Genomic DNA, 24,982 nt, shown 5'->3' with positions numbered 1-24,982 from the left:
AAGATGCAGATCAGATATTAATGACCGAGAAAAGGGAGACGAGAGCATCACTTATCATCATAAGAAGGAAGCATCAGCTCGTCTGAGGAGCTGGCCACTTGCTCACACAGCAATTACTGGAGATCAGCATAAAGTTATTATGTGAGAACACCTTTTACTGCCTTCGTAATATTACACATTTTTATTCACAAAAACCCCAAAGGTAATTTTCAGCCCCCCAGATCATATTTATTCCCTTTTAAAGCCGATACGTAGCCCAGTAACGATGCATGCTGTGAATCCATAGCTTGAGGAGAATGCACTTAGAACAAGAAAGGAGGAGGGTGGAGCTCACAGCTCGAACTCCGCCGGCGAGCCTCCGCGTCAAAGCGCGCATTCATCGTCTGTCAGGCGGTCCGGGAGGCTGATATGAGCCCGTCCACCGGTCAATAAACTTTCCATGCGCTTTCCACTTCCGCGGACAGCACTCAGGAGGTTTGAGTGGACCGGATTTGCGCTGCCGCCACTGACAAGACCTCTCCGCTCCTCCGCGCCGCAACCACCGCAGCGGTCACCGTTCACTGGGTAGGTTCCGAGGGTGCAACACTCGACCCCGCGCAGCCTGGGCACGATCTCCCGGCAGCATGGAGGGCGACGTGATGGACAAAGTGGAGGCCACGGCGGTGGTGTGTGACTTCGACCCTCTCAGTGGGAGCATCCCGGCGACCAAAGTAGAGATCACCGTCTCCTGCAGGTGGGTGGCTTTGGGATGCATGAAAATGTGCACCTTTGGGACATTTTATCACTCGTATTTGAACATCTCATATGAATTAATCAATGAATAAAAGGCTATTTCATTAAGTCGCAAACACAAAATAATGTGATCAAATCTGAACTTTATCAGATAATCCAGCATTTCACAAGAATTTTTCATCACGACCTATGTCAAAAATTTCAAACATATCAATATCTGTATATTGATATTCTATATTTTGATATATATATCAATATCAAAAATATTGGTGATATTGTAAAAACAAATCCCATTCATAAATCCATGAAGTGTGTGTCATTGTGTGTCAGTGTCACATCAAGAAATGTTATTGTAGTGCATGTGTGTGTGTCAGACTTTTGTTCACCACGGACCCGCTTCCCCTGGGAGCGCTTTGTCAAAGCATCTCCAGTTTGTCACACAAATTGTTGGTCTGCCAATTCAGGTTCGGAAAGACCAGTCCCCAGCTCCAAAAATACCCTTTCAACACTCCCAAGTGTAAGCTTGCACGTGTAGGGTGGGGCAGGGTTGGATGCCTCTGCTGCAACATCCTCTCCATCCTTGTAGCTGGACTGTAGAAGCAGCCGCTTCACATTTACACGCTACTCTTTTAGCTCCGTGCAACACAATGCTACTGTATGTTTGCTTTAATTATTCATTGACACATAATTGATGAGTTCCAGCTCATGGGGGAGGGGGGGCATACGCAAGACAGCATTATTCAGCAAGCATCATTATTCTTAAAAACGTACAACTATTGTTTAGGAATGAATGAATGTGTTGATTATCCTCATGAATCAGTTCCTATGTTGTTATGTTTTTCTGGCACATTTCTTAAAAAAATGTAATCTTAACCTTATAAAATGTCTGGCATAGCTTGGATGTGTGTGTGTGTTTGGTGAGCAGCAGCTGGACTGCTGTTTTTATCCTTCAGCCCCTCATAGTACTTCAACTGCATGTATCGGTGTTGATGCCTTCGGTGCCTTCAGTGTCTGTCGGCTTACAGCTCCCATGTTTGTCATTAACGTCTTTCCAAGCAAAGATTTGCTTCTGGCCACACTTTTATAAAGAAGGAAAATAATTGGTACTCTCAGTGAGCTTGGTGAGGTTTGTTTGCTTTTTTTTGATTGCATTTCCACTGTGGTCTGACATTTGGAGCACTGCAACACACTATTTGAAGTATACACGTATCGATGATTGCAGCCACTCCGCTCTCAGATGTGTACATTTGGACCATCCAATGGAGACAATATGGAGCACGTGGGTGTTGTGTGGCTGAGAAGCTCCACAATACCGTGTCATTGATTGAGTCAGGCTGAAAACTCTGAGATTGCAGGGCGCTTGGAATTGAATTGAAGCATGCAGCCGCGCAGGCATTCTTATATTATCTGCCAGTATTGCTGCAGACCCTTGAAAAACAGAATTGAAGAAGGCAGACAAGCCCTTATCAAATCAAAGTGCATATCGCTGTGAAGGCACATTGCTCAGTCTCTAATGTTCTGATTGCTTTTTGCTCATAGGTCAGTCACTGATCTGAACCTCCTGGTAGTGAGGGTTTTGGTCCTAATCAGCCATAATATTACTCTTCTCACGGCTCCTCTCGCTGTCTGATCTCCTCCTCTTATAGACGGTCATGTGTTAATATTTCAGCTATGCTGATGAATATTTCATACATTGTCTATGCAGTTTGCCACATCATGCTTTAATCATTATATAAGTTATACCTGTGAACCTCTCAACCAAGATGCCATTCATGGCTTTCCACATTTATTGAATACACATTTAAAAAATCATACAGCAGATCCATGTTAAGGTAACGCCTCTGTTTAATGTATGCCTGATACAGATTGACGCAACATTCCTTGGTTGTTGATGAGCTTGGTGAACATCACCCGATTGACATCACTAATATTTTTCCTTGCAAAAAAGTAAAGCCTTGATGAGCGGCCACATGCACAATCAATAATAAGCCCAATAATAAGGCCACTTAAAAGAATAATTGCAGCATAAACAATTACATTGTGATTTGAAGGCAACCAATCTTCATCTCCATAGGCTCTAATTTTGTAGACCAGGCGCCACGGCAACGGGGTGTGGCCGGTGTACTTTGCAATTTTTTGTGAGCAGGACAATGTTAAGAGGTACGTAAACTGTCTACATAGCGGTTTTCCACAAATTAATTGAAAAATTCTTACTGTTTCATAGTTCCATAGACAGCAGATAAATCTACAGCAGTGGTTCTCAAACGTTTTACAGCCCCATACCTCTTCTGACATTTGACCTGAAGCCATGCACCCCCAACTCCTGCACACTTCAAAAACATAAACCTTATTATGTTAGTTCACTTGAAATATTGAAGATAATTCAATGGTTCATTCATGTGATAGTAATTGTGGGTAGAGATGTGTATTTACATGGTGATCAGGATAACGTTAGACATGAGCCCTGATAAATAGATCAGGTATCACCAGGTATTGATGTCTGTTAGAAGTAGAACATTTTCTAACATGGTCTTATTGTTGGATGAGCAACAGGCGGTTGGTTCTGGAAATATCACCTACTTTGAGCTGCATGTGTGGGTGTGTTTGCTGTGATTTAGTGTCCCTGAATGCAGCAGCAATGTGTGTCCCAGGAGTTGTGATGTACCTGGATGCACCATTTTAGAAAAAGCAGCACTGATGGCAGTTTGCTAGTTTGGATCCTGCTTGTTGGGTATGAACATAGTGTCCATGAACTGGCTAGAATCTTTGCATGGTGTCCCAACTCTAAATGAATCACTACCCTCTTCTTAATAGTATCTGAAATCCAAACAACAAAGCCTCATTGTGGGGTGAATCTCCAGCCCAGTGCCAGGTTGTCACCGCCCTCCCGTGTGGGGATGAATGGGAACGCCCAATAAATGACATCTTCAAGATGAAACACTCTTAATGCACAAAGTCATCATTCAGACTTGTTGATATGATTCACACAGAGCAAGGAACAACTTGCTGCTCTGTCTACTTCCTGCTGGTCTCCTGGCACTGTGAGACGTTCAGGCGAACTCGGAATGTTGAGTGTTATAGTGTGTTATTGTGCTTATTGTTTTTCATTTTTATTCACGTACCGCCCTACAGCAAATGACAAACCCCTGGGGGTACCCCTGTCCATATTCAACCGTTTTTACTGATGTGTATTTGATAATGGGGATTTTAAAAATGTGGGAAAAGTGTGTTGTACAGTGTTATTGATACATAGCATCACGTCTTCTTAGTGATGCGTATTTGCGTACAGCATGGAACCAACTGCAGTAAATGTAGATACGATAGATCATTTAAACTGCCTTGTTTTATTCCGTATTGGTCACCTCCGTGTTTGGCCTGATTGTATGGAAACAGTTACAGTAACTTTTGCTGTCTTTTCATGTTTGGTAAGTATCCATGTTGGCACTGCATCGGCATTTTCATCAACATCTGTTGGATTGATATCTTTTGTATATTGTTTCTTGATTATTTAGCATAAGTTGAAGTAACTCCAATTTGCATGGTAGTATAAATTACCTGTCGGCAGTGACATGCACAGTTGGGAATAAGGTATCTGGTGGCGTGTGCTCTGACATTTTAACTGTGGATGTGCTTGTAAGTTTCAATGCTTGTTTCAGTGTTGAAACCAGAAATGAGGGCTATGGTTTTAAGAATAAGACAGAAACACTGAGTGCACCCCCACTCGATGCGCCACTGCATCAATACTCTGTATGGAACCAGACGTGCTACGTATGCATGTATTTTACTCACAGCCATTGAGTATTTTACTGGAGCCACTCAGTCACATGTACTGCATTTAAATTTAAGTAAAATAGCTGTGGCTATAAACTGACACTGAAATTAACTTAGCCGATAAATGGATGGAAAATATCATGTTCCTGAAAGACAGATGGACAGGAAGTGAGGTTGGGGTTCAGAGTTGGGATGATTGGTTAACAGACGCATCTAGGTTGGATATGGAACGGAAATTGGAGAGGTTATTGGGATCGAGACCAGACTTTTTGAGTGTGGGGGTGATTGCCGCCAGCTTGAAAGACTGTGGGACGGATCCAGTGATAAGGGAGGAGTTAATGATACTTGTGATCAGCAGGGAGATGATGTGGAGGCAGGGTTTAATGAATGAAGAAGGGATAGGATCCAGGGAGCATGTCGGAGTCTTTATACCGGTTAGTATTTCAGTGAGTTGCACGGGGGAGATAGGTGTGAATTTGGTGAGTCGTTGGGTGGAGCCAGATAGCGGAGGGTCGAGGGGCAGCGAGTGAGCCGAGGGGGGATTTAAGGAGCTGTATATTTTGGTAATTTTGGGCTGGAAGTAGGTTAAGAAGTTGTTGCATTTGGTGGTGACACCAATGTTTTTTGGGACACTAAGAGATGTGTGTAAATCAAATGTGATGGCCAGATGGTCTGATATGTGGAGGTTATGGCTAGTGAGGTTGTGAATATTGATACCAGTAGTGCAGACAAGCTCCAGGATGTGTCCTCTGGTGTGGGTGGGGAAGTTAACTTGTTGAGTGATGGAGAAACAGTTGAGAAGGTCAAGGAATTCTGTTGCGGGTTTGGAGTTGGAATTGTCAATGTGAAGGTTGAAATCACCGAGCAGAAGGATGGATGATGAGATGACATTACGGATGAGGTCCGTAAAATCTGATAGGAAAGAGGAATTTGGTTTTCTGTTTTTTGCCATCTATCGCCCCGACAGATGACAGCAGTGACAAGGGGGGATGGACCGGACAGTTTGAAGGCAGTGAATTCGAAGGAGTGAACATTTTGGAGGGAGATTGGAGTGACTTTGATGTCCTTTTTATATATGACTGCCGTGCCACCGCCACATCCGTCAGGCCGGTCGTTTTCAAGGCATGTAAATCCAGGAGGTGTTGCTTGGTTCAGGGAGAAATAGTCCAAAGGTTTGTGCCAGGTTTCAGTCAGACAGAGGAAGTCCAGTGTATTTTCAGTGATGCATTCATTTAGGATGAGAGCCTTGTTATTGAGAGAGCGGACATTTAGGAGGGATAATTTGAGATTATAAGAGTTTGTCATTTGATCTTGGCTGCAGTAGAGTGGGCGGATATTTATCAAATTCGCGCGTTTATTGTTGTAATAGCGGAGTCCAGTCGGGCGGTATGAACAGTGGGATGGGATCTTGTTTGTAGGTGAAAGAACAGGCTGAAAAGTAGAACAAGCAGTAGCAGGGTGCAGACGCTGTGGACTGCAGGAGGAGCTGTGGGTAAAATTGTAGCCGGATATGGAAGAAGAGAAAGGGGGGAGTGTCTGATTAAATGTAAATAGTCACGCACTGTGAACAGCGTGTTGTAAGTGTACTGTTAAAATTTGACTGCCAAGCTTGCTAGGATGGAGGCCGTCAGGATTAAAAAAGGATTTCCGGCCCCAAAAAAGATCGAAGTTGTCAATATAGTTAAGACAGTTAACAGTTTGTAGCAGACTGGAGCCAGGTGTGGAGGGAGAGAATGCGACTGAATATACCATAGGTACCATAGGTTGTGAGGTGAGAGAGGGCCACTAATGAAGATAGTCTTGCCAGTTTTGTGAAGGAACTGAAAAAGATTATTGAACTGCACTTTGGTAATTTCAGACTGACTGTGGAAAGCATCAACGCAGCCAACGTGTACAATTATTCTATGGACATACTATTTAAATTATTCTATGGCTTTTTGGCCTTGGTGACAGTTTAGCTGGGGTGGAGGTCGCCAAGGACTTGGGTTTATCCCCCAGCAAGACGGCTGCGGCGTCGGGAGCTGCCGGAGGGACAGCAAGGGAAACATCCGGCCGATCATGGAGGACATCATGCAACGGGAGAGGTGGACTATCTGTTGAGGCAGCGAGGGAGGCTGGATGTGTGGTAGATTCGGACCGTGGGGATGGTAGACGGAAAGTGATGGTGTCCATTAGGCGCTCAGCCTCGCGGACCCTGTGCATGGTAGCAATGCGCTCCTCCAACTCGTGGATTTTTCCCAGGAGGATTGAGCAGTCAGGGCAGCTGCAAGTGGAGGTGAGTCATGGTGGGTAAGGTTGCTGAAAAACAGTAGGCAGCCGGCCAGAACAAGGCTGAAAGTGCACGATTCTGCTTATGGCAGGCAGCAGTGGAGTAGAAGAGTGGTGGTTAGCGAAGACAGGGACAGAGACTTACACGCAAGGGCTCTAATGGAGCCCTCTGTGTAGAAACAGCGTTGTGCAGGATATGAAGGAGCAAGACTTACAGACAAGGGCCCAGAAAAGGGCCTGACTGTAGAGAATACACTTCTGAGATTCGCGGAAACTGTACCAACTCTACCACTGTAGGACCATGCTTCAAGTTCACTCAATGTGTCTTTATATGCCTTTCTATTTCACTTTAGTCAGGGTAATGGTAACGGTTTTAGGGCTGCACGGGAAACAATTTGCTTAAATATTGGGGCTGTCAAATGATTAAAATTTGTAATCTGAAGCGCCGAAGAACTGGAGTCTGAGGCGGAGTGTCGAATTTGGGAGAAAACTTTATTTTTCTTGCAAACATTAACTTGCACTCTTTGCTACGTAAGACATGAAAGCCCCGTCTCTCAACCACAACAGGAAGCGGAAAGCCCCGTCCCTTGCGCCCACCCCTCCGGGTGGCAACCCCTCCCCTATCGATCGTTCCGGGGTGAATTATGTCCCGGTAACCTACCTCTACACAAGCCCCCCCAGAAAAAAAGTGTTGTGATGTGACAAGATTGTCCACGCGGGGGTCGGCACGCCTGGCCCGGCAGGGGGCGCCTTGCCGGGGAGCGGGGGCCTACCCCGGCGAGGGGGTTCCGCCAGTGTCAGGGGTTGGGTGTCGTCCACCAGCGCAACCTTCAGCCGGTCCACCGAGACAGTCTCCCGTCGGCCACCCATGTCCAAAACAAAATACTTGTCGCCATGCTCCAGGACCCTGTATGGTCCGTCATAGGGTGGGCGTAAAGGCCCACGGTGTGTGTCGTGGCGGCCAAACACAAAACGTGCTGTGCCCAGGGCAGTGGGAACATGTGGGTCCACCGTGCCGTGGTGTGATGCAGGGATGGGTTTAAAGGTGTCCACCGCCTCCTGCAGGGTGGACCTCTGTAGGGCGGCGGACCAGGGTGCGGTGAAATGCTCCAGTGGTGCCTTTGTGTGGTGGTGAATCTTAGCGCGTTGACATGGAATGCACGAACTGGCCCAAGCAAGCACATCTTTCTTTAGCGCCCGCCACACGAACTTTTGTGACCGTGTAGAGACCGTGTATAATGTCGAAGACGGCACGTTGCCAACCCGCCGGGACCAACGGGCGGGGCAGACCGGTGGAGAGATCGCACCAAAACCTGGCCCCGGAGGTGCCAACAGGCACCTTGGCCAGGCACTCCCTCATCGGTGGCCTTGTTCCTCCGCCATTCGCGAGTAATCCAGGTCTAGTTGCACGGCACTCACAACCGCTCTGGACAGACAGTCTGCCACCACGTTCGCCTTGCCTGAAACGTGGCGTATGTCCGTGGTATACTCGGAGATGAAGGACAGTTGTCTCTGCTGTCTCGCGGACCATGGCTCGGTCACTTTGGACATGGCAAAGACGAGTGGCTTGTGGTCAACGTAGTCTGTGAAATCGCGACCTTCGAGCAGGAAACGTTAGGGTCGAATCGCCAGCCACAGCGCAAGGAGCTCTCGGTCAAAGGCGCTGTACTTCTGTTCCCGTGGGACCAGCTTGCGGCTGAAGAAAGCGAGCGGCTGCCAGGCGTCATCTACCCACTGTTCGTAAACCGCACCCACCGCGTAGTCCGAAGCGTCCGTGGTGAGGGCCACTGGGGCTGTGGGGCATGGGTGTGCTAACAAGGCAGCTTGGCTTAGGGCGGACTTGGTGGCTTCGAAGGCGTCCTTCCTCTCCTCTGTCCACACAATAGCTTGGTTGGGCGACAGATTATGTAGCGCCTCATATAGCGGCCGCATGACGTGCGCTGCATGGCGGACGAAGCGGTGGTAATACGCTACCATGCCCAAAAACTCTCTGAGGCCACGGGCTGTTTGTGGGAGGGGAAAGGCAGTGATCGCCTCCACTTTCGACGGCAGTGGTGCAGAACCGTCCGCTTTGAAAAGGTGCCCCAAGAATTTGACCGAGGGGACACCGAAGACGCATTTTGCTGGATTAATGATCAGTCCATTCTTGTCGAGTCTCGAGACTAGCTCTCGGAGGTGACGCAGATGCTCTTGTTTAGACCGACTAGCCACCAGGACATCGTCCAAATACACGAAAATGGACGGCATGTCTCTGAGCACAGAGTCCATGAGGCGCTGGAAGGACTGGATTCTTGAGTCCAAACGGCATCCGGAGAAATTCGAACAGCCCAAAAGGTGTAATGACGGCCGTCTTTGGGATGTCGGCGGGAAGTACGGGCACCTGGTGGTAGCCCCGCACCAAATCAACCTTTGAAAAGATGGTGCAGCCCGCAAGGTGCGCGGAAAAGTCTTGGACATGGGGAACAGGGTAGCGGTCAGGCGTGGTAGCATCATTGAGGCGGCGGTAATCCCCACATGGACGGATCCCGCCGTCTGCCTTGGGCACGATATGGAGGGGGGACGCCCCCGGGCTGTCAGAATGGCGGACAATGCCCAAGCGCTCCATATTGGTGAACTCCGACTTGGCGACTGCCAACTTCGCGGGGTCGAGGCGGCGGGCTCGGGCGTGGACGGGTGGGCCAGTGGTGTCAATGTGGTATTCCACACCATGCTTGGCAGAGAGGGCGGAGAAGGTGGGGCTGGTGAGGCTCGGATACTCCTTGAGGTGGCGCTGGAAGTCGTCGCCCTCCGAATGTGAGCAGCACAGGCCCCCGTACCGCCCTCCGTCCCAGACACAGGCGAGGGACGAGAACGTTAAAGCATCCACCAACCGGCCATTCTTAACGTCCACCAATAATCCGTGTGTGCAGAAAAAATCTGCGCCGAGTAGTGGAAAAGCGATGTCCGGCGTAACAAGGTGCCACACAAAGCGCTGTCAAGTGCGACTTGAGACCGTTGTACTTCCGCTGGGCCGGCGGGGAGGTGATGAAGTTTACCGCTTTACCGGCCGTCGAGCTGCTCAACGCCGCAACAACATGGTAGTAGTGAGAGTCGTCGTCATCCACACCGCGGACGGCGAACTGTGCCTGTGCGAACCATGCCGCCGCTGCTGATTCCCAGAACTCCGGCAATTTTAGGGTGGCGTTTGTAGCCATGTTCACTGTAGCTCCGAATACTTCGGAACTACTGTCGGGGTCACCAGTGAAGCGCCTCACCAGTGAGGCGAAGTGTCGAATTTGGGAGAAAACTTTATTTTTCTTGCAAACATTATCTTGCACTCTTTGCTACGTAAGACATGAAAGCCCCGTCTCGCAACCACAACAGGAAGCGGAAAACCCCCGTCCCTTGCGCCCACCCCTCCGGGTGGCAACCCCTCCCCTATCGATCGTTCCGGGGTGAATTATGTCCCGGTAACCTACCACTACAAATCATTAATTTTTAATCACGGTTTTCAAATTAACTAATCATGATTAATCACTATGTCTGAAATATGCCCCTTTGTACCATATTTTTCTTGAAAGAAAGACAAATTATAGGGCAAATTACAGCGGCAAAATTATAACAAATGAAGAGATGACACACATGTCTGAAAATTTATTTATATATAAATATTTATTATATATCTAAATATATATATTTATATATATATATATATATATATATATATATATATATATATATATATATATATATATATATATATATATATATATATATATATATATAATTTATATATTTACCTAAATACTGCTTTATTTAATTGTCGCCTGAAGTCAGCTGGGGTGGGCTCCAGCATACTCCTGGGACACCCTGAAATAGCCTGCTAACAATAGCATGAATTAGAATCAGAATCAGCATCAGAATCGCCTTTATTGTCATTGTATTGCATACAACGAAATTTGAGTGCAACTCCACTGTGCATTTTGTAGAAAGTAAAAATAAGAATAAGGAAAAGGATAAAAATAAAACAAGGAAAGTCCAGTAATGCACAATTTGTAGCTGAGGAAGCCGTCCCTGAGCCTGTATGTCCAGGTTTTGTGTGACCTGTACCGCCTGCCTAAGGGTAGCAGATCAACCAAGTGGTTACCAGGCCAGGATGCTCTCGATGGTTGCTCTGTTGAACATCACCGGCAGCTTCTCCTCCAGGTTGTTCCTCCTGAGCACCCTCAGGAAATGGAGTCGCTGCTGGGCTTTCTTCACTGCCGCCGTGGTGTTTGCTGTGCAAGAGAGGAATCTGATGGAGCTGACCCTTGTTTTTGTGGTGTTCAGTGGCAGGTTGTTTGCTGAACACCACGCTGTCAGTCTGTTGACTTCATCTCTGAGCCCGACCACGGAGGTGTCATCCTCAAACTTTATGATGGTGTTTGAGAGATGAGTCGGAGAGCAGTCGTATGTGTAAAGAGTGAACAGGAGTGCTTAGTGTGATGGTGGAGGAGAGGGGCCAAGTTTGACGGACAGAGGGCGGTCCGTCAGGAAATCTATTCCACTGGCAGATGGATGTGGAGATGCCCAGGTGGAACAGTTTCTGGACCAGGATCTCCGGGATGATGTGGTTGAAGGCTGAGCTGAAGTCCAGGAAGAGCATCCTCACGTAGCTTCCGAGGTCCTCCAGATGACTCAGCGCATGGTGATATATGGTTATATAGTAGTTATAGCATCCTCTGTGGATCGATTTGTCCTGGTGAGGGTCCACAGTGGGAGGCACACAGGTCTTGATGTGTTGTGAGACCAGACGCTCAAAGCACTTCATGACCACAGGCGTAAGTGCAACAGGCCTGTAGTCGTTAAGGCTCTCCACTGCTGACATTTTGGGGACAGGGATGATGGTGGAGTCTTTGAGCCAGGATGGAATGATGGTCTGTGACAGAGACAGGTTTAAAATACAGGTGAAACCTCCTGCCAGTTGGTCAGCACACGCTTTGAGTACCTTACCAGGTACACCATCAGGGCCGGCCGCTTTCCTGGGGTTCACAGACTTTTGCACACGTCTCACTTCATGCTCCTGAAGTGTCAATGTGATAGTGCTGGAAGATGGTGTGAGTGGAGTGACTGCTGGGGGTCTGTCTGCCTCAAAGTGAGCAAAGAAGCAGTTGAGTTCCTGTGCCAGCGAGGCATCCACCTCCGCACTCACCGGGTTGCTGCTTCTGTAGTTGGTGATGTGATTTATTCCCTGCCACATCTTCCTGGGGTCATTTGCAGTCAAGTGGTCCTCTTTTTTCCTCTTGCGGGCTGCCTTGGCCTCCCTGATGCTTCTTTTCAGGTCAGACCTGGCCAGGCTGTACAGGGCCCTGTCTCCTGACTTGAAGGTGGTGTTGCGGCTTTTAAATAGAGAGTGGACTTTGCTTTTCATCCAGGGTTTCTGGTTTGGAACAACCCTGACCCTTTTGTCGACACTGACAGTGTCAACACAGTTTTTGATGTATGAGAGTACGTTGTCAGTGTACTCCTGCAGGTTGTGGTTGGAGAATAAATCCCTAAATAAATAAATCAGTCCTTGAGAAGCAGTCCTGTAGCTGCTTGAGGGCTCCCTCAGGCCAAGTCTTTATTGTCTTTTGTTATGGCTTTGTCTTCCTCAACAGGGGAGTGTAGGTGGGGGTGAGGGATACACAGAGATGGTCAGATCCAGCAAGATGGGGGAGGGGAGTCACTCTGTAAGCTTGTTTAATGTTGGAATAAACACGGTCCAAAGTATTATCCCCTCTGGTGGCACATTTCACATATTGGACGAATTTAGGGAGCACAGTTTTTAGACACGCTTGATTGAAGTCACCGGCAACAGTAGAGACGCCATCCGGATGGGCGAGCAGGCGAGCAAGAGGCTAAGGACCATGCTAATGTTAGCATCAGTGGGATGTAAACAGCTATCACAATAACAACAGTGAACTCCCTCGGGAGATAAAAAGGTCTGCACGAGATTGACAGAACCTCTAAATCAGGTGAACAGTGGGAGTCAATGGTCCTGCTGTTACAACACCACTCTCCGCTAACGTAAACACAGAGCCCCCCACCTCTGCTCTTGCCGGAGTGTCTTTTTCTGTCCTGCCGATGTAGCGTGTGGCCAGCGTGCGGCGACAGGTGAAGCCACGTCTCCGTGATGAAAATAACGCTGCAGTTCCGCACAAAGCTGTTGGTGGCCATCCGTAGTTCCAATTCATCCATTTTGTGGGTGATGGATCTGGTGTTTGAGAGGAAGAGGCTCGGTAACGCTGGCCTGTGTGGTTGTTTACGTAGCCTAGCATCTGAGCCCGACTGGCAACCTCGCTTCTGCTTCCTTTCTCTGCGCCGCCTTTTCTGCTTGCTGGGCAGACTGGTCATCCACGGAGAGCCTGGTCATGCTCACGTGTTGGGGGAGAGAATTCCCAGTGGAGGTCGGGTGTAGACAGTGCAGAGGCTTCCCTGGAACATCCCTACAGTTGCTCCTGAAAATCCTCGGAATGTCAGACCCCAATAGGAAGTGAGATCTCCATAACCTTGGTGAGAAAGCTGAGCAAGGCAGCTTGTCTCTGACTCCAAAGCAAGGGCAAGTAGTGGGAAAAATAAGGATTATTTCTGCTAAATCAGCTGCGACAATCATTTGAGCCCTGCCCTCAACCCCATCAAACACCCATGGGATGAAATACAACAGAGCTGGTGAACCAGCAGGCCCTTTCCCACAAATAGACGCAATCCAACATTTGTGGAATTCAAGTAGTGGGACCTGGAGTTCCTGTGTGGCCAGATGTCCCGATATTTTTTTCTTTTTTTAGCCAAATAAGTACAGTGGCTTCACACAAAGTCAATCTTATGACTTCGACAACCATCAGTGTCTGTTATCCAGGATGTAGATGGTGCTTCTTGTCATTCCCAGTCATGACGTTGGACCTCATTGGAACCATTCAGTTTCAGTGATGGATTGATTTGAGCAGCGCAGCAGCCAATCAATATATTCCATAGCTGTGGGGGGTATCTAACACAGTCTGCCCACTCGCCTCCCAAGGGAGTCTAATGACTCTCCTCCTGCTCGTGTTCACATGTCCAAGGTAATCCTTGGACATGTGAACACGAGCAGGAGGAGAGTCCTGAATTACTGATTGCAGCTCCCTGGGGGTCAAACAAAAAATGTGAGCTCTTCCAGATGCAATCATTACAGCCGAGCAGGGAGGCCAAATGAAATCATCAGCACGATTAGGGTGTGTGACACTGCCGCTGTCACTGCCGCTCCGTCAGTCAAAAACAATCACTCTTATTCACCCTTACTGCTGTTGTTGGACTCGTTTTGCCTGGTGGAAGGCAAATTCAGCTGGAACTACTATGTATAGTGTGTTGTGCATTGTGTTAGTAACACTGTCAACATAAGGACATGCCTCTTTGTGATTCACCTTTAAGTTTCGCTACAAATTTCTAGAGCTCTTTGTGTTGCTGGAGCCTGGCCAACCCGTTGAGTCCTTTGTGAAGTCACTCTGTGAAATGAAAATATATACGTACATTTAGTGCATTTTGGTAATGAGTACCGGTGTAACGATTCATCAATACACCAATGCAACGATTTATATTCCTATGATCCTACATCGATCTGTGTCCAGCACAGTGTCCATTTAAGATGACATATATCTATCTAAGGTAATCAATCAATTGAATTGATACTAGGTAATAAAACATTTTTAGGATTATTTCCCCATAGTTCCCAAACATGAGCACATATTTCTTTCCCCTTTCTGTGCATTATAACACAAGGAAAGGAGTTAGCCAGCTAACTACGGACGTTTTTGGGACACACCTATTTCAACTATGTATGGTTAGATATCCATGGTCATGCATTAACACGTACACTGATGATACCATGGAATAGTTGCTGTATCTTACCCTATTTGGATCATTTAAAACACTACCCAAACGTCTTTCCTACTGTGCATTGATATAGTACATATTTATGCTAGTTCCATCAGCATGGATACAGTGACAACACTTCCGATGTCCGCTCTCCTTGGAATGGCTGTGTCTTCCAGCACAAGGTCCAGTCGTCAGGGGAAAAATGCCGACGCAAACCAGCATCTTGTTGAGTCTTTGTAGTGAAATAGAGAGCTAGCTATCCACTCTTCCGTCTGTGAATGACGCTGAGGCTAGCAACTAGTGACATGTCATGTTAGTTGCAAGATAAAAATGTTTTTTCATGTTAGCTGCGACAATAATCATCAATAATACAAGTTAGTGATGTAAATAGAGCACTTTTGGCATTTTTTTAGGTTTTTGTGACGGCTTTAGCAAAATTTATTTAATATTAATGAAAAAAGTGAAATCTGAAACATTGTAGGTCAACGAAATTCATTGTTTCCAAATAGTCTAATATCCACTTGATGATTATGGTCCCTGATGGTCCACACACTGTGTTCTGCTCTCAACTCCCCGGGATCAACATCAGTTTAGTGCTAATTAACTTGCTTTTCTCTCTATATAGTGTGCTCTCAGCTATCACCTTCCCTTGTTAGCATCAATTACTGGTAATTTATCTTGCCGCTTTACCAGTGAGAGTGATTCTACTCCTTGGTCCTTGTGTTACCCCTTACCCCTCGATTTCACAAGAGGGGCAACATACAAGTGGTTTCCCAATTCTCCTTAAACCGAAGGGTAAGTGCGAAGGGCTGAACACCCCTCATTCCAAGTCTGCTTGGGGACCCCCCTTGAAAGGAAAGGGAAGGCGGAGCTACAACACTGAGAAGATTGAAGTGCAGAGACCAAAAGAAACATAAAAATGTAAGTAATTAAACATAATAATTGATAGTAAGGTCATTCATGTATTATTATATATTCAACAAGTTAATCCACGTAAATATTCTCCATGTATTGAATTGTTCCTCGTCGCTAGTTATACCTAGCCAGCTCACATCAATATAACTTCACCGTAATGTAGCACATTTCATAAACGACGAGGTGATGACTAGATGGAGATAGCCGCCACAGTAGCGTGTTAATTGGGAGTTGTATTTTATACATTTATACATTTATTGGTCGCTAACGGGGGGAATATACATTACTAAACTGGCCGAGAGAATGCCATGTGTGTGTCCGACTGAAGTGCACCCTTTTCGACCACGGCGGGTGGCTAACACCGCTCTATGCTCTGGTTCTCCCAAGCTCCGTGGAAGCACGGACGCTGTCTGCCGTTTCCTAATCTACTTATTCGTGTAAGGCAGCACATGGTAGTGAAGTCTGTTCACTGTGAATGATAGCCATTCTCCACCAACTATGGAGAAGGTGAGATATGTTTACTGTATCCATCATACAGTATGGATGGTCAGGAAGTGAGCCAAATAAAAGACGTCACACATCATCCCAGTAGCATTCCTAAGCTCCCATCCCACTATGGAAAAGTCAGATACAACAAAATGACATTCTGGTCTTTCTCAATAAACCATCCGAGAGAGAACATCAACGACAGGAGGAGAGTGAGGCCAAATAAACCTTGTCAAGACAAAATGGTGCTTGATAAGGTTTATACATTTGTTGATGATATTTGTGTTCTTGTTGTTGTTATATTCCATATACATAGTTGATACATTCTATCTTTATAAATGTTGATACATTGCTGCTTGTAAGCTGTATGTTGTTTTGCAATAAATGTTACAATGTGTAAAATCTGTGTCTTTTATTTAAAATGGTGAACAGAATATATAGAAAATTTAAATCATGTAGAAATGTATGCACCTTACCTACACTGAAAAAAAGAGAAACAGTGGGTCTTTGAATTTACAAAAGTAAAGTTTGTATATGCAACACAATTGAATTATATTCTGCTTGGGAACGTGATTTAGTCAAGCAGACTTAAGTTGTTTTTCGATAATGTTGAACATGCTAGTTTCTTTCATGTAAAATGAACTTGATCAAATTAAAAAAACAAAGTCAATGTAATCGAGATTAGTCCCACCCGGAAATGGAAAACATTCAAATATCGCCAGGACATGTCATTAACCACTCCGGAACAGAAGTTGGCGCTGATGCGCCGATCTTTGGATGGCAAATAACCAAGAAGAAGATCACTAAGCCCGCGAAAGTTGGCTCGTGGAAAAAATTGCCATACTCTGCGGCAGCAAGCCACGGACCAGTCACCGAAAAAGTAAGGTCTTCAAATGTATATGTTTCTGTTCTAGTAATTTGGGTGATAGTTAAGTAGAACGCTGTTCTCAAACAGTAACGCAGCAAATATAACAATTACAACGGCATGTTAACGCTAGCTATTAGTGTGTATGTATAGCCTTGATATTTGCATCAAGTTGGGGAACGTTAGCTAGTGACACCACCAGCCGGCGGCAGCTCGCTGGAGGGCTTTAGCCCGATGCTAATTGATTAGCTCGCTATTTACTAGTAACTAACTAACGAAGTGATGAAAAAACGGAGCGCCGACTGTTTGGACAGTCTGTTAGTACAATTAACCACACAGCAAGCCGTGTTATTTATCCAGTATTTACATGAAAAATTATCCGAAATTCAAAAACACCGCAAACACAGACGGATTTCAGTGATTGAATGAGCTAGGTGTTTGCAGCCGACCGCCAGCAGTCAGCTGCCAATCAAAGTGACGTCGCTCTTCATTATGCATGATTTTAGATTGGGAGTCAGAAACTGACACCGAAGGGTTTTGACGCGCTGGGAGTGAGAATGTAATGTGGGAAATAAGAACTAGTACAAAGTACAAAGTTAGGGCATGTTTAGGATTGTTTGTGTGTGTGCTTTAGATAATCCTATCCTTACTTGCCATTGTGTTTAGAAAGTGTAATCAAAGTTAATGTCTGCATCTAGCACCTTTGCTTTATGATTGTGTGTGATTTATTTATTTATTTTTTATTTCACAGGTTCACCGTCTACATCATACATATTCAGAAGGCTCTATAGTAAGTGCTCTCATATTACTTTAAGCCCTAAATTTGCATTTTCATTTACCTTCAGATACATTTAAAAATGTTTATTATTATTATTGATAGAAAATGTTATTTGTATTTTTCGCATTTGATTATACTTGAAAAAACAGACTTGCGTTATCCTGCTGGTGTAAACAAGCTAGTGTTAGTCCTTGTGTTTGAAAACATATCAATTTATTTGGACATGATAGCAGGTTTCCATCTTGTTTTGAATTATGGTATTGCCGTGAGCCTTTTTGTTTCAATTTGGCTTGCACATTGTGGATGAATGATATGACTAATGATGAACTTGATGTATGTTACAGGATTAGGTGCAGGGAATGTGGAGTTGTAAGGGGTGCACAGAAACTGTAGCAAGTAGGTCCAAGCTTTTGCACCACTACAAGTTAAGGCATCCACATTTTGGGCATAGTTCTCGCTATCCATGTACATACCAGCATTGTCCATGCACATTTAAGACGTGGAATGCCTTAATTGTCCACCAAAGTAAAATCCACACCACAGGTGTCACTCACAAAAAAGAAGCAATATTCAGTTGTCACATTTGTAGTTGTAGTGATTTTGCATCAGAGAAGGATTATTTTTCTCATATAAATGCCCATCTCAAACGAAACGAGACGGTCATTTGTATGTTTTTAGGCTGTGATTTTAAGACAAACATTTATTGTACTTTTAAATCACACAAAAATCGAAAACACCGCCATCACACATTGGTTGATTTTAAACCAGAAGTAGTCATAACTACAAGGATATCATTTGTGAATAAATCGGAGGAAAATAGTGAGGAGTGTGTTGAGCAGTCAGATACTGCCATTCCTTCAAACAGTCATTCGCATGCAGAGGACTTGCAGAAGGTCATAGAGCAAAGATTTGCAGCTGCTTTGTTGAAGTTAGAACATTTGGTCCATGTGCCAACTTCAGCGGTAGATGAATTTCTTGGGGAACTCCATCATTTGATCTGTTCTGCCCCTGTTCCATTATCTTGTGACACTGTGAGAGACATATTTCATCAGAAAAACCTCTCTGTTGATGAACTTGCAATTAGAGAAACTGTCAATGCAATTTGTTCTGGTAATCCAGTGCAAAGGTCCATACAAAAAGGTGGCTCTCTAAGTACCGCCTATCTGCGTAAGCAGTATTACAAGGAAAACTTTGGTGTTGTTGAGCCAGTTGAATTCATTCTTGATACTAAAAACAAACGCAGCTTCCAATATGTCCCAATATTGAAGTCTTTACAGCAGCTGTTAAGTAGAGAAGACATCATTACTAAAGTTGTTGAGGGCCATCAAAGACAGGAAGGCACATACTCTGGTGTGTCATATCAGTACAGATCCTCAAGGGATGGCTCTCTATTTAAGGAAAATTGTTTCTTTGCTGGAGAAAAGCCAAGGATCACCTTAAATTTGTATGTTGACGACTTTGAAACTTGTAACCCGCTTGGCACCTCACGTAAGAAGCATAAGCTTTGTGCTGTTTATTGGGTATTGGCTAACTTGCCTCCGGGCTCTCATTCTTCACTGTCATCTATCTACTTGTCAGTACTGTGCAAAACTGATGATGTGAACACCTATGGTTATGATAAAATCTTTGAACCCCTTCTGCAGGATCTTAAAAACTCTCGAAGAGCTCGGTGTTTATGTCCCACGGTTAGGTGAGTCACTTCAAGGTACAGTATTCAGTGTAGTGGCTGACAACCTGGGAGCTCACAGTGTTGCAGGATTTTTGCAGAGTTTTTCAGCTGAATACTATTGCAGATTTTGCACAGGAAAAAGCAGTGATATTCAACTAAATTCTGTCGCAACTGGTGCTTTTAGTCTGAGAACTAAGGAGCTACATCAGACTCACGTCAGACAAGTCCAAGATACAGGTACAAGTTGTTTTGGAGTGAAAAAGGAATGTGTCTTCACACAAAATCTGTCACATTTTCATGTCATCTTTGGCTATCCACCTGATCTTGCCCATGATGTTTTTGAGGGTATAATCCCAGTGGAGCTTGCTTGTTGCTTAACAGTGCTTATTTCCAGAAAGTATTTTACATTAGTTGACCTGAACAATGCCATTCTGAAGTTTCCCTACAAATGGGCTGACAGGACAAACAAACCTCATGCAGTGTCACAAAGTTTCTCCAGCAGGAAAACAGTGGGGGGAAATGCTCATGAGAACTGGAGCTTGCTCCGGTTCTTACCTTTTTTGGTTGGATCACTTGTACCTGAAGATGAGCCTGCGTGGCTTGTTCTCATGGACCTGAAGGACATCACAGAGCTTGTTGTTGCCCCTGTGCATAGTGATGACTCGCTGGCTTTTTTGGAAAGTAAAATTGTAGAGCACAGGCAGAGATACCAAGCGTTGTTCCCAGACATCAAGCTGCTACCAAAACACCATTATTTGGAGCACTACCCCCAGATGATCAGGCTGTTTGGTCCACTTGTTGGACAGTGGACATTGCGCTTTGAGGCTAAACACAGCTTTTTTAAACAGGTTATCCGACACACAAGCTGCTTCAAGAATGTGCCCCTCTCATTAGCTTCAAAGCATCAGATGATGATTGCGTACCATTTGAGCTCTCCACATCTAAATAAGTCTGACCTAGAGGTCTCAGCTGTAGCCACTCTACCAGTAGACTTACTCAAAGAGGAGATAGCACAAGTCATCAGACAGAAGTTCCCAGACACACCTGAGGTTCAACTTGCACAGTGTGTGACAACCAAGGGTATAACCTATAGGAAGGGAATGATACTGGCCCACAGAACAACAGGTGGATTGCCTGAATTTAGTGAAATTAACCAAATCTGCATTTTACATGACAGTGTATTCTACATTGTTAATGAGCTGTGTGGCTGGTATAGAGAACATTATAGAGCCTTTGAACTCAGTCCATCACCCACAAGAACATTCACTCTCGTGGCACCCAGTGAACTCCTTGATACTTATCCACTGGTTGACTACAAGATTGGATCAGCCCGTATGGTGACTTTGAAAAGACATATTGAAATAAAAGGTGGTGTGCAATAATTGAGCTGAGGGTTTATGACAGTTTGTAACTTGTGTGTATGATATGTAAGTCATTAAAAAGTGTAAAAGTAAAGAGTTTCAATTAGAATTCACGAGGTTGTGATTTAAGTTAAAATGTTAGCCATTAAAAAGTCTTAATTTGATCTAACCTAGTTTCATACTTCTGCCTTGGATGTCTGCAGGTTCTTGAAGTACTAAAATGTCTGAAATTCAATTAAATAAATATTAGACCTAAAAGTAATTTAAAAATCTATATTTGAATACATAAGGTGTTTATTTCAGCATAAGCTTTTTAAACTAACTTTTGTCAACATTACTACTAGTGCTACTTCTACTTGCAAATTTCCCCACTGTGGGACGAATAAAGGCATCTTATCTTATCTTATCTTACTTCTGCATCAGAGAAAGCACTTCTGATTTTAAAACTCTTACTTGCTACTGAAGCTAATACTGCTTTCATATTGATCTATAGTACTTATATGCAGGTAAAATGAACTAGCTTGCCTGCAGCATTGGTTTTGATAAATGTTTATGAAAATGTAATCTCCTGTATGTGCATTTACCGTGTTTTACATATTTTCTCTTTTTTTCCAAATCCACTACTATATTTTAAAAACATTTTCATTATAAATACCTGCTGCATGCAGTAATAGATAAATAGGTTTTTACTGTTGGATTTTACATTTCAATTATATTGATGTCTGATGTTTAATTTTCTTTGTTTCTGCAGAGTGGCTTTGAAGATGGATGCTCCTGTGATCCTAAAGATCATATTGACTGATGGCAGCTCTCAGAGGTTGACACTCTCACATGGACTCCCTGAAACAGTTGATGACCTTATTGTTGAAGTAAAGAGACAATGTGGACTTCAGGGCAACTTAAAACTTCAATTCATGGACTCCTTGTTTGGAAACGAGTTTCTCAACTTAACCTCAATGTCAGAGGTGGAAGACAGAGGCACTCTTAGAGTTATTGATATGTCAAGGCCCACCACTATGCAACATGATGATAACTCTACTGTGCTTAATTCAGTCCTACACCCCCAAGCATCAAGTCCTTGCTCAACAACTGGCTCTTCATCACGGCCAGGTGAACTTGTGGATACAGACATACTGTCATCAAGTGAGTCTACAAGCTCACGGTCCTCCTGGCCAGCTGTGTTTCATGTACCTAAGTTCTCCTATGACACAGAGTTAAAACTTCAGCAGGCAGGTTTAGTTTACATTCAAAATGGCACTGCACTTATTCCAGATCCCAAGTTGAAGTCAGCTATTCTTGATGGATTAGTGCAGCAAATTGTGCAGTATAAAGTGTATGTCACTGATAAGGAGATGGAACAGGTAGCCCAGAGTCTCATCAAGAGACATGCATGTTTAACTGAGAAGGGCTCCAGCACTGGATGTGGTGGATGGAAAATGAGTTTAAAATAAATGAGTCTAACTATCGCACACATCTGAGAAAACTTGGATGCCCAGAAGTGACGGTGAACTCCATAAAAAACAAACCTGCTGGAAAGCACAGTGCAGCTTTTGGCATCAAAAAGGCAAAGAGAGCAGAAGTTAATTTTTGCCCAACATACCCGTCAGCAGAAACTGAGGAGAGTCTAGAAGCCATGCGGAAAGCTTTACTCTTGGATGTAAGGAAGAGGAACAACCGAGAGGTTGTCAAGCTCAACATGGAAAAGACTTTCGCATTGAGAAGACATGAGGTTGTTCGTGATGCACCGATGGTGGATGATTTCATGGCGAGATGGCCTGCTTTGTTTGAAGTCAGTGAGGTAAGGCTGATCTCATGCTGGGTTTTCATCTTAGATTTGCTGTTGATTAAATGAAAAGCTTGTATGCACTGGCAAATTGCTAATGTACCTGATAGCACATCGTTTGTATGTGCTTCATCTCCCTCTTGCCTGTCCTGGTCTGCTTTGTGTGATGGTGACATTCTCCCTGAATCCTCTGTGCTTTTTCAGATCAACGCTGAATTCAAGAGAATCACGACTGTACCACTTCAGTCCAAGTTCTTTTCTCAGGTGGACCTCCACACTGACAACTTGACAAGGCTGTTCCAGAAGAGAGGAGGACAGCTAGGTGAACGGCTCAAAAGAATCACTGCACAAATTGCCAATGTAAGTAATGCAGGGCTCTCGCAATCAAAAATTCTTTCTGCTATTTTGCGTTTACTTTTCCTTTTTGTCCTTTCACTGTTGCATCCTTTTGTATCATCTTAAACTGTTCCTCTGTTTCCTTATTTATCTTCATATTTGTCTACCTCCTCTTTCTTTTCTGTTTTTTTCCTGTTTCTATTTTCTACTTCCTCTTTTTCTAAGTCCCTTCAGTCCTCCTCTCACATGGAGTACACGGCAAGGCTCTCACAGTCATAGGAAACTTGCATACATAGGAAAAGAAATGTGCACCCATAGGACAGTTTATACCAGGAGATTAAAGCGATATTCTACTTTGCCAGATTAGTCCACTCAATATGTACTCTCCTCCATTCTGATGTGATGAGTGAAGATCTTCAGTTCACAAAACAATGCTTGAGTTTTAGGAGAAAGAGGGTAGCCTCATCCAGTACAATGGCAGTGAATGGTGACCACAGATGAAACGTTAAAAAAAGAACACAAAACGTCTCCATCCTGCTTGTGTGGTGTAATCAAGTGTCTGTGAGCCACAACATTAAAAATTGACCGTGAAAGATGCCGTTTACACCATGTTTTTAGCCTAAATGTCAACTGTAGCCTGTAGCTGGATGTCAAGATGGCGTCGATCTTGCGAGGCTTCCGCATTTTCATCCATTGAGAGATATACGAAGTCTCACATATTACATATTTAGTGGATTAAACTTACAAAGTGGAGTATCGCTTTAAGGCACATGTGGTGAATTAAGATGCTAATCTAGAAATGTCCTTTCAGTGTGATGATGTAGATGCTGGACGAGAGTGCATCATTAAAGGAGTCTGTGTCTACATGGGCGAAGATCCAGATAACCTCCTACAGGAATATGTGGTATGTATATGAATCGGTGCTTGTGTTCTTCTTCCGCTCTTCTCTTGTTCCCATTCTTGATCATTGTGTGGAAATTGTTTATTGATTAAAAGAATATAGTATATTCTGTTTTTTAAGTCAATTGTTTTACTGTTTCATAACCAAAAATCATTACAGTGTTTCTTGTTGCTGGTAAATGAACTTACAGGTAGAATAGAAGGTTCTCAAGACTTGTTGTGAAATTCATTAAATATCTGATTGCCTGCCAACAGTCTGATCTGTGCGCGTGTGCTGAAAAAGAGTCCTGTGTTGTCTCTAAATTTGCCTCCATTCTAACTTTGACCTTACTAGATCGAGTGTCACTATTTTGTTTATCCTTTTCTCGATGGGGCTTGGTGATTAGGTTTGACTTACCTAACTTCTTTACTTACCTTTTGTCTGTTTTGCACAGAGCCTGGATCAGAACACGATCAACAAGGCCATTGAAGACACTACAGTTGGTATATATGTTGTCAAAGAACATGCTTCAAGTGATGAAGCAGAGGACATTGGCATTGTTCTTGAAGGCATCAAGGTGTTACAAAACCTTGATAATGTAGCATTAGGTGTTGCTGTTTTATTTGGATTGATGTATGCGCTGAACCTCAGCTATCCTGCTGACCTCCGCTACACTTTTGAGGTAATTCAAAAGATCTGGATGGAACTGGATCGAGGGAAACTTTCCAACAGAGCACTTGCTCTGAAAAACAGGCTCCATCAGTGAACAGTTCAGACTGGATTGACTGCACTTTTTTTTAAGTTTTGTTTCTCAGTGACAAGTTTATGCAGGATTTATTGCTTTTTGTTTACAAACCTGTTACTGTTATTATGTTCTATTTGCTCTTGAGGATGCACTGGATGCTCAAGCTCACATTATATTTTTGAATGTACTGTGATAGGTTCAGATTGTTATCTGCTGTGACCTGGTACTCTGAAAAAAGTTAGATTATTTGTAAGATGAATCCATTGCACTTTATGCAGAATTTACTTTTAATTCATTTTTGTTGTGAATTTACTGTGAAAACTGTTTTTGTGTTTTAATGTGATTTGTATTTTCAATATTTGTGTTTTGAAAGTTGTGTTTTTATGCTGAAGTTAAAGCTGCACTGAGATCAAGATCAATACACTACATTTTGTCAATACAATCAGTTTTGATTTTTGTATTTGCACACACAATTGTCTACAATGTATTTGACTGGCTTTAACAAATCAAGTTAAATTTAGAGACCTAACTTGTATTGTAAGGAC

General features: G+C 44.1%; 2 protein-coding genes across 9 annotated transcripts in view; both read left to right on the top strand.

Annotated features, from left to right (window-relative positions):
- Window positions 1-280: 280 nt before the first annotated feature.
- The window catches only part of LOC131137599 (copine-5-like), a 155,575-nt gene continuing 130,873 nt past the window's right edge, over window positions 281-24,982 (top strand). For 4 of the 7 annotated variants that reach the window (XM_058085728.1, XM_058085727.1, XM_058085729.1 and 1 more), the window contains exon 1: window positions 281-733. In XM_058085728.1, coding sequence (XP_057941711.1) covers window positions 624-733 — 110 coding nt within the window. In that variant the 5' untranslated portion in view covers window positions 281-623. The remainder of the gene's footprint in view (window positions 734-24,982) is intronic. The other 3 variants (XR_009131945.1, XR_009131944.1, XM_058085726.1) reach the window with 1 other exon arrangement.
- LOC131137601 (uncharacterized) lies at window positions 16,674-24,643 on the top strand. Of its 2 annotated transcripts, XM_058085733.1 has the most exons (7): window positions 16,674-16,900; window positions 17,637-17,675; window positions 18,008-18,059; window positions 22,301-22,491; window positions 22,681-22,836; window positions 23,624-23,716; window positions 24,147-24,643. In XM_058085733.1, exons 3-7 carry the CDS (start codon window positions 18,023-18,025, stop codon window positions 24,456-24,458), a joined length of 789 nt encoding a protein of 262 aa, XP_057941716.1. In that variant the 5' UTR covers window positions 16,674-16,900; window positions 17,637-17,675; window positions 18,008-18,022; the 3' UTR covers window positions 24,459-24,643. The 2 variants fall into 2 exon arrangements, with proteins under 2 accessions (XP_057941716.1, XP_057941714.1); XM_058085731.1 differs by having other exon boundaries at window positions 16,674-17,675.

The sequence above is a fragment of the Doryrhamphus excisus genome, chromosome 10 (assembly GCF_030265055.1).
Source record: "Doryrhamphus excisus isolate RoL2022-K1 chromosome 10, RoL_Dexc_1.0, whole genome shotgun sequence".
NCBI classification, from domain to species: domain Eukaryota; kingdom Metazoa; phylum Chordata; class Actinopteri; order Syngnathiformes; family Syngnathidae; genus Doryrhamphus; species Doryrhamphus excisus.
This window is presented reverse-complemented; position numbering and strand designations above follow the sequence as displayed.